Below are 15,512 nucleotides of genomic sequence, written 5' to 3' on the forward strand. Positions count from 1 at the left end.
CTTGACCTCCCTCTAGATCAGTTCCAGCCTTGGAACCTAGGGGTCCTCGCTCACCTTCTCCTTCACACTCTGATCTCCACCGCAGTGCATCGGAACCTCCTGCAGAGAAATTGAAAAAGAAAACCAAGCACAAGGACAAGTCAAAGTCAGTTTCTAGACAACACAAACATCCATCCCCTCTGGTTCCAGCTCCTCAGGACCAGCCTGAGGTCATCCTGGTTCCTCCATGTACCCACTTGCTTCATTCAGAGTCGCAAGACAGATCCTTGTTGGAAGTCAAAATGGAACTGGCACCTCTGCCTACTGAGGAGTATCGGGTCCCTACTAATCCTGAACCAATGATGCTGGTACCATGGCCCCAGGTGTATCCACCCCCACTTTGGCACCCATTCTACATGTCTCCGTCTTATGTCTCAGATTGGTCTGAGTATTATGGGCCTATGATGACCCACGGTTCTGCACCCCCTTGGGCACAAGATGCCTGGACATATTGCTGCTATTTCCATTGGCTCCTTCTGTGGTAGAATCAGATGCTGAGGAGGAGGGCACTGTAGTGTCCTGCTACAGCTTGGAAGGGCATTCTGAACCGTCACCTGATGACAGCCGTGGATCCCATTCCTGTATCTCCAAAGATCTCTACTTGTATGCAGAGCAAATGTTGCAGATGGCGAAGTCATTAGAGATAGATGTCACCACCACGGATAGCAGGACAAGAGACAACAGGCTTAGCCGCTTGTACCCTGACTCACCTGGCATTGTCACCTTGCAAATTTTAGAATGCCTAAACAAGGCCACAACAAGGTCATATATGAGAAAAACCCTCATCAATTTCAGCAACCTCTCGCAAAGTTGAAAGCCTATATAAAATAAAGCAGGACTCGTACAAGTTGCTTTCTACCCAGGTAGCTCATTCAGAATCAGTACTTGTACCCTATTTTTGAGGTTTGGGGCCTCAGTCCCTTTGCCACCAGTGTTGTAACTACTAGTAAAATGCTTAGAAAATGTTGCAACAGAAAAAATTGAATAGTACAGAAGTTTTGGAATTAGACTGGAGTCCTGATTTCTGAGTATATTTATTCTTTCAATTACAGGAACACTTATCCTACTTCCACTTTGTTGGACGGATCATGGGTATGGCTGTATTTCATGGGCATTACATTGATGGAGGCTTCACATTGCCCTTTTATAAGCAATTGTTAGGAAAGCCAATTACGCTGGATGACATGGAATTAGTAGATCCAGATCTTCACAACAGCTTAGTGTGGATACTGTAAGTACTGACCCCATCAAAACAATGATTAAGTGGTTTGTAATGGCCATATTCCATTTATTTATGTTTGTAGCCTGCCTTTAGAGCTGTAAGCTGGGCTGAGAGTATGTTACAGTAATTTCTCTAAAAACAAATAGGGATGGGAGAAACACAGTTTTTCCCTACTTGTAGTCTTCCGGTGGTCTAAGCATTTGGTACTTCTAATGTCGATGGCTGCTGGCCTTATGACATTATAATAATGGGGGCAACCTTAGCATATGGCTGAGGAAAAGAGTACTGGCCATATGACAGATGAGGACTTCTATGTTGGGTCTGATGTGGCAGGGTCTTTATACAGTGTGTTCATTTTAATACATATACTAATATAGTTATATTCAGAAAGGCCTCTTGAACATTCTACAAGGTTTTCCAGTTGTGATGTTCTCATACTCTCAAAAAAGATGTGGCTTTTTTATTCAGAAATTCATCCACCCCCTTATTTACAGGAAAACGATGGTATGAGACTTGTATATGCCTGCCTTATTGCTCTGCAGACTATTTCAAAGCCTGTAATAATATTTGTGTGCCAGATATAAGCAAACTGTTTTGTGGTCCTAAGGGCAGGAGCAGCACCATATGGAAATGAAGAAGGAAACCCCATAATACAGGTGTGGGTTAACAAAGCTTTATTGATTACAGCAGATGGAGCATTGATGAAGCATAGGGCATGAATCCAGGCATCGGGCGACCACCCTGTCGGCTGAAGAATGATCCCCAACCCAAGTGTTGCTTTCAGTGGTTCCACTAGGACACAGATCTCTAAGTGGTTCCTTCACCACCTGGGAGAGAAAACAGACGGTGCCCCCTAGCTGGGCATCCACAGTACCCCTTATGGGGGTCCCCAAACAGGAGATGGCAGGCACATCAACCCCAACAAATGGGTCTGGCCTAATGCCAAAACTGCTGAGCTGTGACAAAAGAACAGAACAAAAAACATTAGAACACAGGGAGGGGAGTTGTCTGCAGTCCAGCGAACAAGGCCGAGCACCAGTCAGGAGAGAGCCTAAATAGGCAAGGGGCAGGAGCAACATGGGCAAGCCTGCATCGTGCTCCTGCCACCCGCCCCCTCCCTAGCTGCAGCAATAGGCTGGTGGTAGGGAAGGGGGTGGATCAGCCTGGCAAGCACGTGCCAGGGTAGAAGCTATTGGGAGAAGCCTCCCCAGCTTTGCCCAGTGGCCACATTCTGTGGCCATTGTTGAATCTCTGTTGCATGATTTCTCCTGTATCTTTGTTTAGCAGAATTGTGTGTGTAGATAGATAGGTATATATAGAAAGATATGGTGTATATGCTTAGCCATGTCCAAAATATTTAGAGGTAAATATTGTGTTCTCCACTTCAGGGAGAATGACATTACAGGAGTCTTGGACCATACCTTCTGTGTGGAACATAATGCATATGGCGAAATCATACAGCATGAACTGAAGCCCAATGGGAAAAGTATTCCTGTCACAGAGGAGAATAAAAAAGAATATGTCAGGTATTAAAAACTATAAGTTGTTTTTTTGCAAAGTTGTGATGTGTTGTCCAGAGAATCTTTCTTGCTTGCATTATTAGAATGTATTGTGTAGAGAGCAAGTAAAGTGAGTGGTTGCACTGTGTTTCTGAGGCTGTAGTTTTCCAATGTTTTTTAAAAAGGAAGGCATCAACTGTGAAGCTCTTGCAAATGGAATCTCGACTTTGTTGCAGGCTTTATGTGAACTGGCGATTTTTACGAGGGATTGAAGCTCAGTTTCTGGCTCTGCAGAAGGGATTTAATGAAGTAATCCCACAACATCTGCTCAAGACATTTGATGAAAAGGAATTAGAGGTCAGTATAATAATGATAGGAGCCCCGTGGCACAGAGTGGTAAGCTGCAGTACTGCAGTCCAAGCTCTGCTCACGACCTGAGTTCAAGCCTGACGAAAGTCAGTATCAGGTAGCCGGCTCAAGGTTGACTCAGCCTTACATCCTTCTGAGATCGGTAAAATGAGTATCCAGCTTGCTGGGGGTAAAGAGAAGATGACTGGGGAAGGCACTGGCAAACCACCCCGGTCTGCCTAGTAAACATGGATGTGACGTCACCCCATGGGTCAGGAATGACCCGGTGCTTGCACAGGGGACCTTTACCTTTTTTATGTTAATGATACCTTATGTCATCAAGTGTAACAATAAAATAATATATTCCTCTTAAACTAGGTAATATGCAAATAGTTGATCCCAAGGTTAAGCTAAGAAATCACCAAGGTCCTGGAGTTCCTGATTATTGTTTTATGGGTTGCCTTCAATAAACATCAACTCTCATTAGCTGCATTTGTGGGCCATGATGTTATGTTAGTTTATCACAGTTTCATAGAATATATGGTGCTTTTTAATTTTTTTACTTTGGTCACTATTTTAGAGTTGTAGTTACTTTAAACTTTGCTTTTTGCTATTTGATCTGTTTCTTATTCTTATCCAAATTGTCCCATTGGGTTGAATCCTAGGAGCTGAAAGCGGGAGTTTCACTAATGGAAACAGATTTTAGTTTTCTACAGTCCAATGCACTACCGACAAAACTGTTCCTTGAGGGTGAGATGCAGTTCAGGAACAGAGTGAGATGCAGCTCAGGGGGCTATAAATCAAGTGAAAAGACAGTAAGAAATCCAACTTATTCTAAGAAATGGACCTAGAAAGCTTAAATAGAATACATTGCATAGAATCTTCTGAAATTTCTAGCATTCACCATATGAGAAATTTCTAGCTTTCCTTATGAGCCTAATGTGTAGGGTATGACTTGGACAAAGAAGAAGTCTGTGTAGGCCTTTGGAATCCAGTCTTTTCTGGTAAATTGATACATGCATTACTCTCCATTAGAGATCAATCAGTCATCTCTTTAAGGTATCCAGTGCAAATTCTTTACCACTGTTAAAATGCTTTCTGAGAATTTGATGGAATGGGGGAAAGAGTTGATGCCGTCTCTGTTATATATTCACATTTCTATATTTGCTCTCTAGAATATACAGAATAATCTCCTTATATTCTTTGCCATACAGCATTCAAAATTAGAATTACTCAGTTGGGAATAAAACTTATCTCATGCTGTGATTTGCGGCCCCACCAGGAAAAGGAAGGATAATGAATACACAATGATTTATTGGGATATAAAGGCCACAGCTTTATTGATTACAACAGATGGAGCATTGGCGAGGCATAGGGAGAAATGGATCCAGGCATTGAATGACCACTCTGTCATCTGATAGATAGACTGACCCCAGCCCAACTGTTGGGGTAGCAACCGGAGTGGCATATGGGTGGTTCCACTAGGACATAAGTCTCTGAGTGGATCCTACGCCACCTGGGAGTGGAGCTAGCGACAGCCCCTGAGCTGAGCATTGATGATGTACTCCATCCCAAGACTCCTCATTGGGGATGATGTACTCCATCCCAAGACTCCTCATTGGGGTCCCAAACAGGGGAAGGCAGGCACCCAGGCACATCTTCCCCCAAACTGGACCTGTCCCAATGCCAAAAAACTGCCAAAGGTCCTACTGCTGTTACCAACAAAGGATAGAATCCTGAATTCCATGGAGCCAGAGGTCCTGCCCCCAGTCAGACAGGTGCGCACCATTGGGACAGTATAGTTCAGACTGCCAGAAGGAAATGCCAGGGTGGTGGATAACCACACACCCCACTGATGTGGGGACAACTCAGCTGACAGCTCTGCGCACTTTTTTCCTGGTGAAGTCAACCCTGTCTGGGACATCAGTGTTAATCCAGAAATGTCCAAGTGATGGATGACGGATCACCAAACCAGTCCACAAAATTCCTGCCGCCTTGCACACTCTCTTCCTGGTGCCCCGTGGAACAGGTTGTGTGGCCGGGCAACACCTCCTTAAATAGGCGAAGGACATGGAGCGACGGAGGGAGTGCCTGTGTCATCAACTTCTGACGCCTACCTGCTACTATACCTGCCCCCCAGAGCAGCAATAGATTGCAAGGCATGAGGTAATGGGCAGGCACACCCGGCCACGCAGCAGGGGCGAGAGCAGCAACGCTCACCCCCAGGAGCTCCTTTTGGAGCGGAGCCGCAGCCCAGCTGACTGCAACGGGGCAGCCCCAGTAAGTCGCGGCTACGTGCTTTCCTAGTGGCTATTATTTCTTTGAAATGTGTTGGAAGAGAGTGATATGGATACTGTGGACTGCCCAAAAAGCAAATAGGTGGGTTCTAGATCATATCAAGCCTGAACTGTCCCTAGAAGCTAAAATGATTAAACTGAGGCTATTGTAATTTGGTCACATTATGAGAAGACGAGAGTCACTGGAAAAGATAATCATGCTAGGAAAAATTGAAGGAAGCAGGAAAAGAGGAAGACCCAATATGCAGCTGCTGTAAAAAAGGCAAATTCCATGCTGGCCATAATTAGACGAAGAATAGAGAATAAAACTGCTGATATCATACCGCCCTTGTACAAATCTATGGTGAGACCACACTTGCAATACTGTGTACAGTTCTGGTCACCACACCTAAAAAAGGATATTACAGAGCTTGAGAAGGTGCAGAAAAGAGCAACCAAAATGATTAGGGGACTAGAGCAACTGACCTATGGGGAGCGGTTAGGATGCTTAGGGATGTTTAGCTTGGAAAGAAGGCGGTTAAGGGGAGACATGATAGAGGTCTATAAAATTATGCATGGTTTGGAGAGAGTGGACAGGAAGAAGTTTTTCTCCCTCTCCCATAATACTAGAACGCGGGGTCATCTGCTGAAGCTGGAGGGTGAGAGATTCAAAACAGATAAAAGGAAGTATTTTTTCACACAACGCATAGTTAAATTGTGGAACTCCCTGCCCCAGGATGTGGTGATGGCTGCCAGCTTGGAGGGCTTTAAGAGGGGAGTGGACATATTCATGGAGGAAAGGGATATTCATGGCTATTGGTTAGAATGGATATTAGTCATGCTGCATACCTATTCTCTCTAGTATCAGAGGAGTAGGCCTATTATATTGGGTGCAGTGGAACACAGGCAGGATGGTGCTGCTGCAGTCATCTTGTTTGTGGCTTCCTAGAGGCACCTGGTTGGCCACTGTGTGAACAGACTGCTGGACTTGATGGGCCTTGGTCTGATCCAGCAGGGCTTTCTTACGTTCTTATGTTCTTATGAGATGGATTGACTCTATAAGGGAAGCCTCGGCCCTCAGTTTGCAAGACCTGAGCAAGACTGTTAACCATAGGATGTTTTGGAGGACATTCATTCATAGGGTCTCCATGAGTTGGAATTAACTTGATGGCACTTCTCACACACACACACACACACACACACACACACACACAAACACACATTATTTCTTAGCATAATCCTCCCTTTAGTGTTCTGTGTCATCCAGAGCCTGCAGCTTCCTGTTCCTAGCAGAAATCTTTGTGATTTTGAATGTATATAGCCTTTGCTACTGATCTTTAACTGTCTGTGTGATTTCTGAGCAGCTCATAATTTGTGGCCTTGGGAAGATAGATGTTAATGACTGGAAGGCCAACACCAGGTTAAAACACTGCACGCCAGAGAGCAACATCGTGAAGTGGTTTTGGAAAGCTGTGGAGCTATTTGATGAAGAAAGAAGAGCCCGACTGCTGCAGTTTGTGACTGGCTCGTCCAGAGTGCCACTGCAGGGCTTCAAAGCATTACAAGGTAGCAAATGCATTAAAAAAGGCCCTATTTTGTGGTGCGGAGCAGTCTCTGGGCAAAATGCAGTAAAAATAATTGTCTTTTCTGAAATATACATTCAGCTTTGTATCAGTTTACATTGCACAATCATAATAGATGCATATATCATGTTTGTGCAGTTTTCATGAGCAAACTGATGAATATTTTTACATTCATCTGTCAACCGAAACATATTGGTAATAGCTAGTCCTAATTGTATGTGATACCTCTGCCCAGATGGAACTTTGATGTATGTGAGATCTGTGTTTGTATATAAATACCAATATGGCCTGTTGTTCTGAGTTTTAAAAGCTTGCATGTGCCATGAAACTACAGATGGAGGGAGTATAAGAAGCTGCTTTGCATGGGGTCTTACAGACAGGATGTCTGCCCCTGGTTTGGATGCTATCCGAAAGCAGTTTTCCCCCATTCTCCACAGTATCATGGTGCTTTCTTTCACTTCTCAAATTTCCCCTAGGTTTTCTGTGTTCTTTCCAAAGCCAGCTTTACACCAATCTTTTCAGAAAGATAATTACAAGCCAGGATGGCTGCTGTGTGGATGGAAAAGTCCCCTTCAGGTAGCAGTCCAGTCATACATGCAACATATTCCCAGTCCTGCCCATCAGCACTATTCCCCTCCATACACACAATGGATATTGCTAGCTCTAATTAGCTTTATAACAATCATGTGCAATAATGCACTAGTTCCCAGCTTTCATTTTTTTAAAAAGTGAAGTCTCTAGCCCTCTATCTAATACCAAGTAGCGATATCCAATTAAAAACAATTCCTCCAGTATGAGGGGAAATGGTGACTGCCAGAGGGCTGAAACAGGGAAGATACTGGGAAACACATCAAGTGTACTAGTCAGCAGCTACAATGGGGAAACCACAGGAAATTGTCTCCAGATAGAGAACTCTTATGTAGCTGTGCATTTGTGGCTATTGGTGGATCACTTCCTATATAGGACTATATTACTATTTGCATAATTGGAATCGCATGGGAGGGGGAGAGGTTCTGGTTTTAAGTAGTCATCCTGCTAATGTATCCTAGAAAGTCTCAGGTGAACAATTTGCAAAATGGGAGATGTCCGGAAGAAAACCTTCTTTGTTATTACACTGTATTTATTCTCCTTTCTCTATGGCACTTTTCACTGCTTACTTCTCTAACTCTCTGGCTAGCAGCTTCACTGTATGCTGATTTTGTAGGTGCTGCTGGTCCAAGACTATTTACAATTCACCAGATTGATGCTAGCACAAATAACCTCCCAAAAGCTCACACATGGTAAGTCAGACACAGTACTGTATTGCTTTTGGCCTACAGGGAGAAAGTGGAATTTGGGTAAAAGTCTGTTTGATTTATTTAAGAAATTAAAGATGGAAGTGATTTTTCAAACTTTAAAAACAATATATTGGTCTGTTACAAGCCAATTGTGTGAGAGCTCCTTTTTGCAGAAACTGCAGGTTTGTAAGTAGTACATAAGTTGACCCATTTTGCTGTTCTGTCCTTCATGTGGCATTCTGCAATGAAGTTTTCAAAAACCTATTTTCAGAACAGATACATCAGCTCACTCCTCACTGGGGACCATATCTGTTTGGCCTCAATGGTGCCTTGAATCCTAGGTTTTGCATACTGTTACCCCCCTCTAATTATCCAGAAGCCAAATTTTCAGCAATGGCAAATGATTTCCAATTGCCATTCATTTTTCTCCTCTTCAGATAGCAGTCTAGTCATTAATTCACTCTACATGTTACGTTTTTGTGGTACTTTTCAACAGTCTATCCCTTTCTCCAAATGCCATTTCATTCACACTGCATTTTTACATACTGTGTCACAACTGATACAAACATACACATTAGATTCTTATATTATATGGGAATTTACTCTATAATTTCAATTCGATTATACCTTATTTGAATTATTATATTTTTATATCTTATAATAGATTTCTTAAATTCTTACATTCTGCTATTTTTATTAGTTAACAGCTGTATAATCAAGGAAAATTTCCCATTTTTCATAAAACTCAGAGGTTTAACTGTTATGCACTGAGGACGTTAACTTAGCCATAGTAGCATATTCTGCTGATTTATTTGCCTATTCAGTTGCCTCTGGATAATCTACTGCTTTCCACTTTCTTGCGTACTCCACTCTTGCCCCTGTCACCATATACTTAAATAATTCGTTATATATTTTTGGTATATTATCTGGCAAAATATTTAACATATATTTAACAACATATATTTTGGATCTAACACAAACTTAATTTTCAGTATTCTTTGCATTTCATCATGCATCATTTACCAATATTTTCTTGCTTTTTTACAAGTCCACCACCTATTTTGTTGCATCTCTACTTTGACATTTCCAAATTTCCCATCAAAACCTTTACCGGCCTTTGCAATATCTTTAGGCGATATATACCATATAAAATACATTTTATACCAGTTTTCTCTCAACATTTGACATTCAGTAAACTTAATTTATTTTAACCATAACTTTCTTTCAACCATAAATTCTCCCACTATAATTGCTCCAAGATTTTGCACCCACTTTATCACACAGTCCTTTACTTGTTCAGTTTCCGTTACATACTGTAGCAACAGTTGATAGATTTTCCCTAGCAGATGTCCAGAATCTCCCATTATTAAACGTTCAAAAGTCATTTTTCACGTAAAAGTTCACCTTTTTTTAACAATTCTTTCATTGTATTGTCGAAGGCTTTCACGGTCAGAGTTCATTGGTTCTTGTACGTTATCCGGGCTGTGTAACCGTGGTCTTGGAATTTTCTTTCCTGACATTTCGCCAGCAACTGTGGCAGGCATCTTCAGAGTAGTAACACTGAAGGACAGTGTCTCTCAATGTCAAGGGTGTAGGAAGAGTAATATATACCGTATTTTTCGCACTATAAGACGCACTTTTTTCCTCCTCAAAAGTGAGGGGAAATGTCAGTGCGTCTTATGGTGCGAATGCAGCGCCGGCCACCCCGGGAGCCGGCTGGGACGACGCCAGCTGCAGCTGGAAGGCCCCTCCCAGCCACCCAGCACATGGCAGAGAAGTTTAACCTCCCCCCCCCCCCGCTTCCCGGTCCCGAGGCTCAGCTGCTGAGCGGATCCTCGGAACGGGAAGCGCGGGGGGGGTCTTTAAACTGCTCTGTGCTGCCTGCCCAAGCAGCGCAGAGCAGTTTAACCTCCCCTGCTTCCTGGTCCGAGGCTCAGCTGAGCCTCAGGACCGGGAAGCGGGGGGGAGGTGTGCGGAGGAGCAGTTTAAAGACCCACCGCTCCTCCTGATCGGGCTTGCCTGACTGGTCCCGATCGGGCTTGCAGCCTGGAAAGGGAGGCTGGAGCCTTCCAAGCCCCGCTGTGCGCACGCTCTGATCTCTCAGCGCTGCACACAGTGGGGCTTGGAAGGCTTCAGCCTCCCTTTCCAGGCTGCAAGCCTGACTGGTCCCAATCCGGCTTGCAGTCTGGAAAGGGAGACTGGAGACTTCCCCCAAGCCCCGCTGTGCGCACGCTCTGATCTCTCAGCGCTGCACACAGTGGGGCTTTGAAGGCTTCAGCCTCCCTTTCCAGGCTGCAAGCCTGACTGGTCCCAATCCGGCTTGCAGCCTGGAAAGGGAGACTGGGGACTTCCCCCAAGCCCCGCTGTGCGCACGCTCTGATCTCTCAGCGCTGCACACAGTGGGGCTTTGAAGGCTTCAGCCTCCCTTTCCAGGCTGCAAGCCTGACTGGTCCCAATCCGGCTTGCAGCCTGGAAAGGGAGACTGGAGACTTCCCCCAAGCCCCGCTGTGCGCACGCTCTGATCTCTCAGCGCTGCACACAGTGGGGCTTTGAAGGCTTCAGCCTCCCTTTCCAGGCTGCAAGCCTGACTGGTCCCAATCCGGCTTGCAGCCTGGAAAGGGAGACTGGAGACTTCCCCCAAGCCCCGCTGTGCGCACGCTCTGATCTCTCAGCGCTGCACACAGTGGGGCTTTGAAGGCTTCAGCCTCCCTTTCCAGGCTGCAAGCCTGACTGGTCCCAATCCGGCTTGCAGTCTGGAAAGGGAGACTGGAGACTTCCCCCAAGCCCCGCTGTGCGCACGCTCTGATCTCTCAGCGCTGCACACAGTGGGGCTTTGAAGGCTTCAGCCTCCCTTTCCAGGCTGCAAGCCTGACTGGTCCCAATCCGGCTTGCAGCCTGGAAAGGGAGACTGGAGACTTCCCCCAAGCCCCGCTGTGCGCACGCTCTGATCTCTCAGCGCTGCACACAGTGGGGCTTTGAAGGCTTCAGCCTCCCTTTCCAGGCTGCAAGCCTGACTGGTCCCAATCCGGCTTGCAGTCTGGAAAGGGAGACTGGAGACTTCCCCCAAGCCCCGCTGTGCGCACGCTCTGATCTCTCAGCGCTGCACACAGTGGGGCTTTGAAGGCTTCAGCCTCCCTTTCCAGGCTGCAAGCCTGACTGGTCCCAATCCGGCTTGCAGCCTGGAAAGGGAGACTGGAGACTTCCCCCAAGCCCCGCTGTGCGCACGCTCTGATCTCTCAGCGCTGCACACAGTGGGGCTTTGAAGGCTTCAGCCTCCCTTTCCAGGCTGCAAGCCTGCTTGGTCCCAATCCGGCTTGCAGTCTGGAAAGGGAGACTGGAGACTTCCCCCAAGCCCCGCTGTGCGCACGCTCTGATCTCTCAGCGCTGCACACAGTGGGGCTTTGAAGGCTTCAGCCTCCCTTTCCAGGCTGCAAGCCTGACTGGTCCCAATCCGGCTTGCAGTCTGGAAAGGGAGACTGGAGACTTCCCCCAAGCCCCGCTGTGCGCACGCTCTGATCTCTCAGCGCTGCACACAGTGGGGCTTTGAAGGCTTCAGCCTCCCTTTCTAGGCTGCAAGCCTGACTGGTCCCAATCCGGCTTGCAGCCTGGAAAGGGAGACTGGAGACTTCCCCCAAGCCCCGCTGTGCGCACGCTCTGATCTCTCAGCGCTGCACACAGTGGGGCTTTGAAGGCTTCAGCCTCCCTTTCCAGGCTGCAAGCCTGACTGGTCCCAATCCGGCTTGCAGCCTGGAAAGGGAGACTGGAGACTTCCCCCAAGCCCCGCTGTGCGCACGCTCTGATCTCTCAGCGCTGCACACAGTGGGGCTTTGAAGGCTTCAGCCTCTCTTTCCAGGCTGCAAGCCTGACTGGTCCCAATCCGGCTTGCAGTCTGGAAAGGGAGACTGGAGACTTCCCCCAAGCCCCGCTGTGCGCACGCTCTGATCTCTCAGCGCTGCACACAGTGGGGCTTTGAAGGCTTCAGCCTCCCTTTCCAGGCTGCAAGCCTGACTGGTCCCAATCCGGCTTGCAGTCTGGAAAGGGAGACTGGAGACTTCCCCCAAGCCCCACTGTGCGCACGCTCTGATCTCTCAGCGCTGCACACAGTGGGGCTTTGAAGGCTTCAGCCTCCCTTTCCAGGCTGCAAGCCTGACTGGTCCCAATCCGGCTTGCAGCCTGGAAAGGGAGACTGGAGACTTCCCCCAAGCCCCGCTGTGCGCACGCTCTGATCTCTCAGCGCGTGCACACAGTGGGGCTTTGAAGGCTTCAGCCTCCCTCCACGCTGCAAGCCTGACTGGTCCCAATCGGGCTTACAGCCTGGAAAGGGAGGCTGGAGCCTTCCTCCTAGCCCTGCTGTGCGCACGCTCCACAGAACAGGACTAGGAAACTGGAAGTGGAGTGCAGTAATCCCTCCACCCAGCCCTGGCCATAATAACCTCTCAGCTGTTGGTCGGGAAGCGCGGTGTGTGTGTGTGCGGACGTTAAACTGCTCTGCGCTGCCTGGGCAGGCAGCGCAGAGCAGTTTAAACCACCACCGCCCCCCTTCCCGGGAGTCCCGGGAAGGGGGGCAGTGGGGAAAGAGAAGGAAAAAGGAGGAAAAAAAAGATAAATATATTTTCTTAAAGACGCAGCGGGACTTTTAAAAATATATTTTTTTTCTTCTTTTTCCTCCTTTAAAAACTAGGTGCGTCTTATGGTCAGGTGCGTCTTATAGAGCGAAAAATACGGTAGTCAGAAAGGGGTTGGGTTTGAGCTGAGTACTGTCCTGCAAAAGTAATGTGCTAATCATTGTCCTCTAAGTATCAAGATAATGTGCTAATGAGGGTATGGTATGTTAATATGGAACCATTGTATCCTGAAGGATCTGTTAATGTGTGTAATCCAAAACTAATCTGCATGGCTAGTGTTGAATGTTGTCATATTAACATACCATACCCTCATTAGCACATTATCTTGATACTTACAGGACAATGATTAGCACATTACTTTCACAGGACAGTACTCAGCTCAAACCCAACCCCTTTCTGACTATATATTACTCTTCCTACACCCTTGACACTGAGAGACACTGTCCTTCAGTGTTACTACTCTGAAGATGCCTGCCACAGTTGCTGGCGAAACATCAGGAAAGAAAATTCCAAGACCACAGTTACACAGCCCGGATAACCTACAAGAACTAATAATTTCATTATTGAAACCACTTGATGATATAGTAGCCATTGAATATTATTTCCTTCATCTTTAATTTTTTTGCCAAGTTTTTATCTTACCTCCCCATATCTACGATATTCTCAAAAGTTATATATTCTGTTTCTCTTTGTATAACATCATCACAATATGCATCCACTGGGAATGTCTGTAGCGAAATTGAAGGACCGATCCTATTTCTGCATTGAAACCATATTCTAAGTAGTCCATCTTTCAAGATATGTTCCCCATCTTGCTTTTGGATTGTTTTTAAAGATTTCTTAACCTACAAATAGTTGTGAATCCCATCTTTAATATCAGTTAATTCCACTTCCACATTTCTGCATTTTGGATCTGTAATCCAATCTGCTATCCGTGTCAACTCTGCCAATATGCACCCTTTTCACATATTGGGGTCTAGTCCCTGGTTTCTCTTGATTGAATTGTATTAAAATAATAACAAGAGTCTGTTCCTGTAGCTGCATAAGGCTATTAACAGGTTGAAAGCTTTTTAAAGCATTAGTTCTCTTTTCTTTGCTGCTTTTGGCAGTGAATTGTACTTGATTGCTTTTGATTTTTGTGGTGTTGCGTTTAATGGTTTTAATGCTGTCAAACCGCTTTTGAATACTGATGTAAAATTCCTAGTAAGTTTCTACTTAGTAGTCTTTTTATCACCATGGTGTAGCAGGGTATATATCTATATTAGTTTTGTTACATTTGAAAGCATATTTCAACCTTTTGTTCTTTTTGCTTGCAGTTTCAATCGAATAGACATTCCTCCTTATGAAAGCTATGAGAAACTTTATGAAAAGCTGCTAACCGCCATTGAAGAAACATGTGGTTTTGCAGTGGAATGAACACTTATGGGCTTACCTGGGACTGTATTTATATTCCGTCAAACAGAAAACCCACCAGCCATGACACAGTAAATGCTTGAGATATAGGAAGCTCTCCTCACCCCCTTTTTCTACTTTTATGACATTACTGAGGGAAAGGACAATTTTTGTAATTCTTCATTCAATGTCCTGTGGTTCCTGCCAAGGAATCATTCAGCTGCTATGAAAAACTAGTATCTTGAACATACAGAATACTGACTTTCCCTTCATTTCAACAGTTAAGCAGTGTTCTTCTCTTTAAAAGACTACTATTTTTGTAAAAGGGGATTCATCTATTTGCCTACTTGATTTCTATGCTCACATGTCCAAGATACAGTTGTTGGTACAAGTCATGTTCCAGCCTATACGTAAACATGTGAAACTGAACAGCGCTTATACCTGCTATTTTTTAAAACAAAATATTTTGATGATTCTAATTTTTGCATAAAACTGGCCGAATACATCATTACCCTTTTAAATTAAGGCCATTTTACAAGTAAACTGTGTTTTATTACAGTGAGTGATTTTTCTCTGTTTTCTCAGTGTATTTGTTAAAAAAAATTATATTTCTGAAGCATGAATTACAGGTTTTGGATCCTGTTTTTCTCTTGTTGGATTCTTCAGTTAACTTGCACTGCATTTGGTACAGTACTTGTGGTAAATGTGGAAACCCCCTTTTTAAAAGCATTCTAGGCATTTTGCATTTTTAAATGATCTTTTTTGTAAAGCAAATAAATACTTGAGTTTTTTTAAGTTGCTTTCCATTTGAAATGGAATTGCTGCAGTTTTTAAAATTCTTAAATGTACATTGATGATATCAACAGCCTTCTGCAGGATTGTCAGTTCATCTTTCAAAACACTCTGTGGATGTCATACCAACCTAAACTTTTGTGTTCAGTGCAGCATTGTGTTTTAGTTGCTAAATAAATCTTAACAGGTTAACAAGCTTTTTTCTTTTTAACTCTGGGTGTATGTTGGCTACAACTAAGGGGGGAAAGATGATGCCATGGACTCAGACATTGCAGAAACTCTGCTTTTATCTGAAATGTAAACATGGTGTGATGCTCCAGTATCGTTGGCAGGGATATGTCAGCAACTGTCATACTGCGCATACAGTTAAAACACAGCATATTTGGAGCAAATGTATTGGACTGTTGATGGGGTCTGTGTGATGAATTCTTCTACCTTTCAATATGGGATTTTTGCTGA

General features: G+C 45.0%; 1 protein-coding gene across 1 annotated transcript in view; it reads left to right on the forward strand.

Annotated features, from left to right (window-relative positions):
• Positions 1-14,833, forward strand: part of SMURF2 (SMAD specific E3 ubiquitin protein ligase 2) — a 141,231-nt gene extending 126,398 nt beyond the window's left edge. Inside the window, exons 14-19 of the mRNA XM_056851890.1 lie at positions 1,092-1,270; positions 2,650-2,787; positions 2,997-3,117; positions 6,749-6,950; positions 8,172-8,247; positions 14,186-14,833. Of these exons, the coding sequence (XP_056707868.1) occupies positions 1,092-1,270; positions 2,650-2,787; positions 2,997-3,117; positions 6,749-6,950; positions 8,172-8,247; positions 14,186-14,285 (816 nt within the window). The 3' untranslated portion in view covers positions 14,286-14,833. The remainder of the gene's footprint in view (positions 1-1,091; positions 1,271-2,649; positions 2,788-2,996; positions 3,118-6,748; positions 6,951-8,171; positions 8,248-14,185) is intronic.
• Positions 14,834-15,512: the final 679 nt, after the last annotated feature.

This window comes from Euleptes europaea, chromosome 1 (genome assembly GCF_029931775.1).
Source record: "Euleptes europaea isolate rEulEur1 chromosome 1, rEulEur1.hap1, whole genome shotgun sequence".
Taxonomy (NCBI): Eukaryota; Metazoa; Chordata; class Lepidosauria; order Squamata; family Sphaerodactylidae; genus Euleptes; species Euleptes europaea.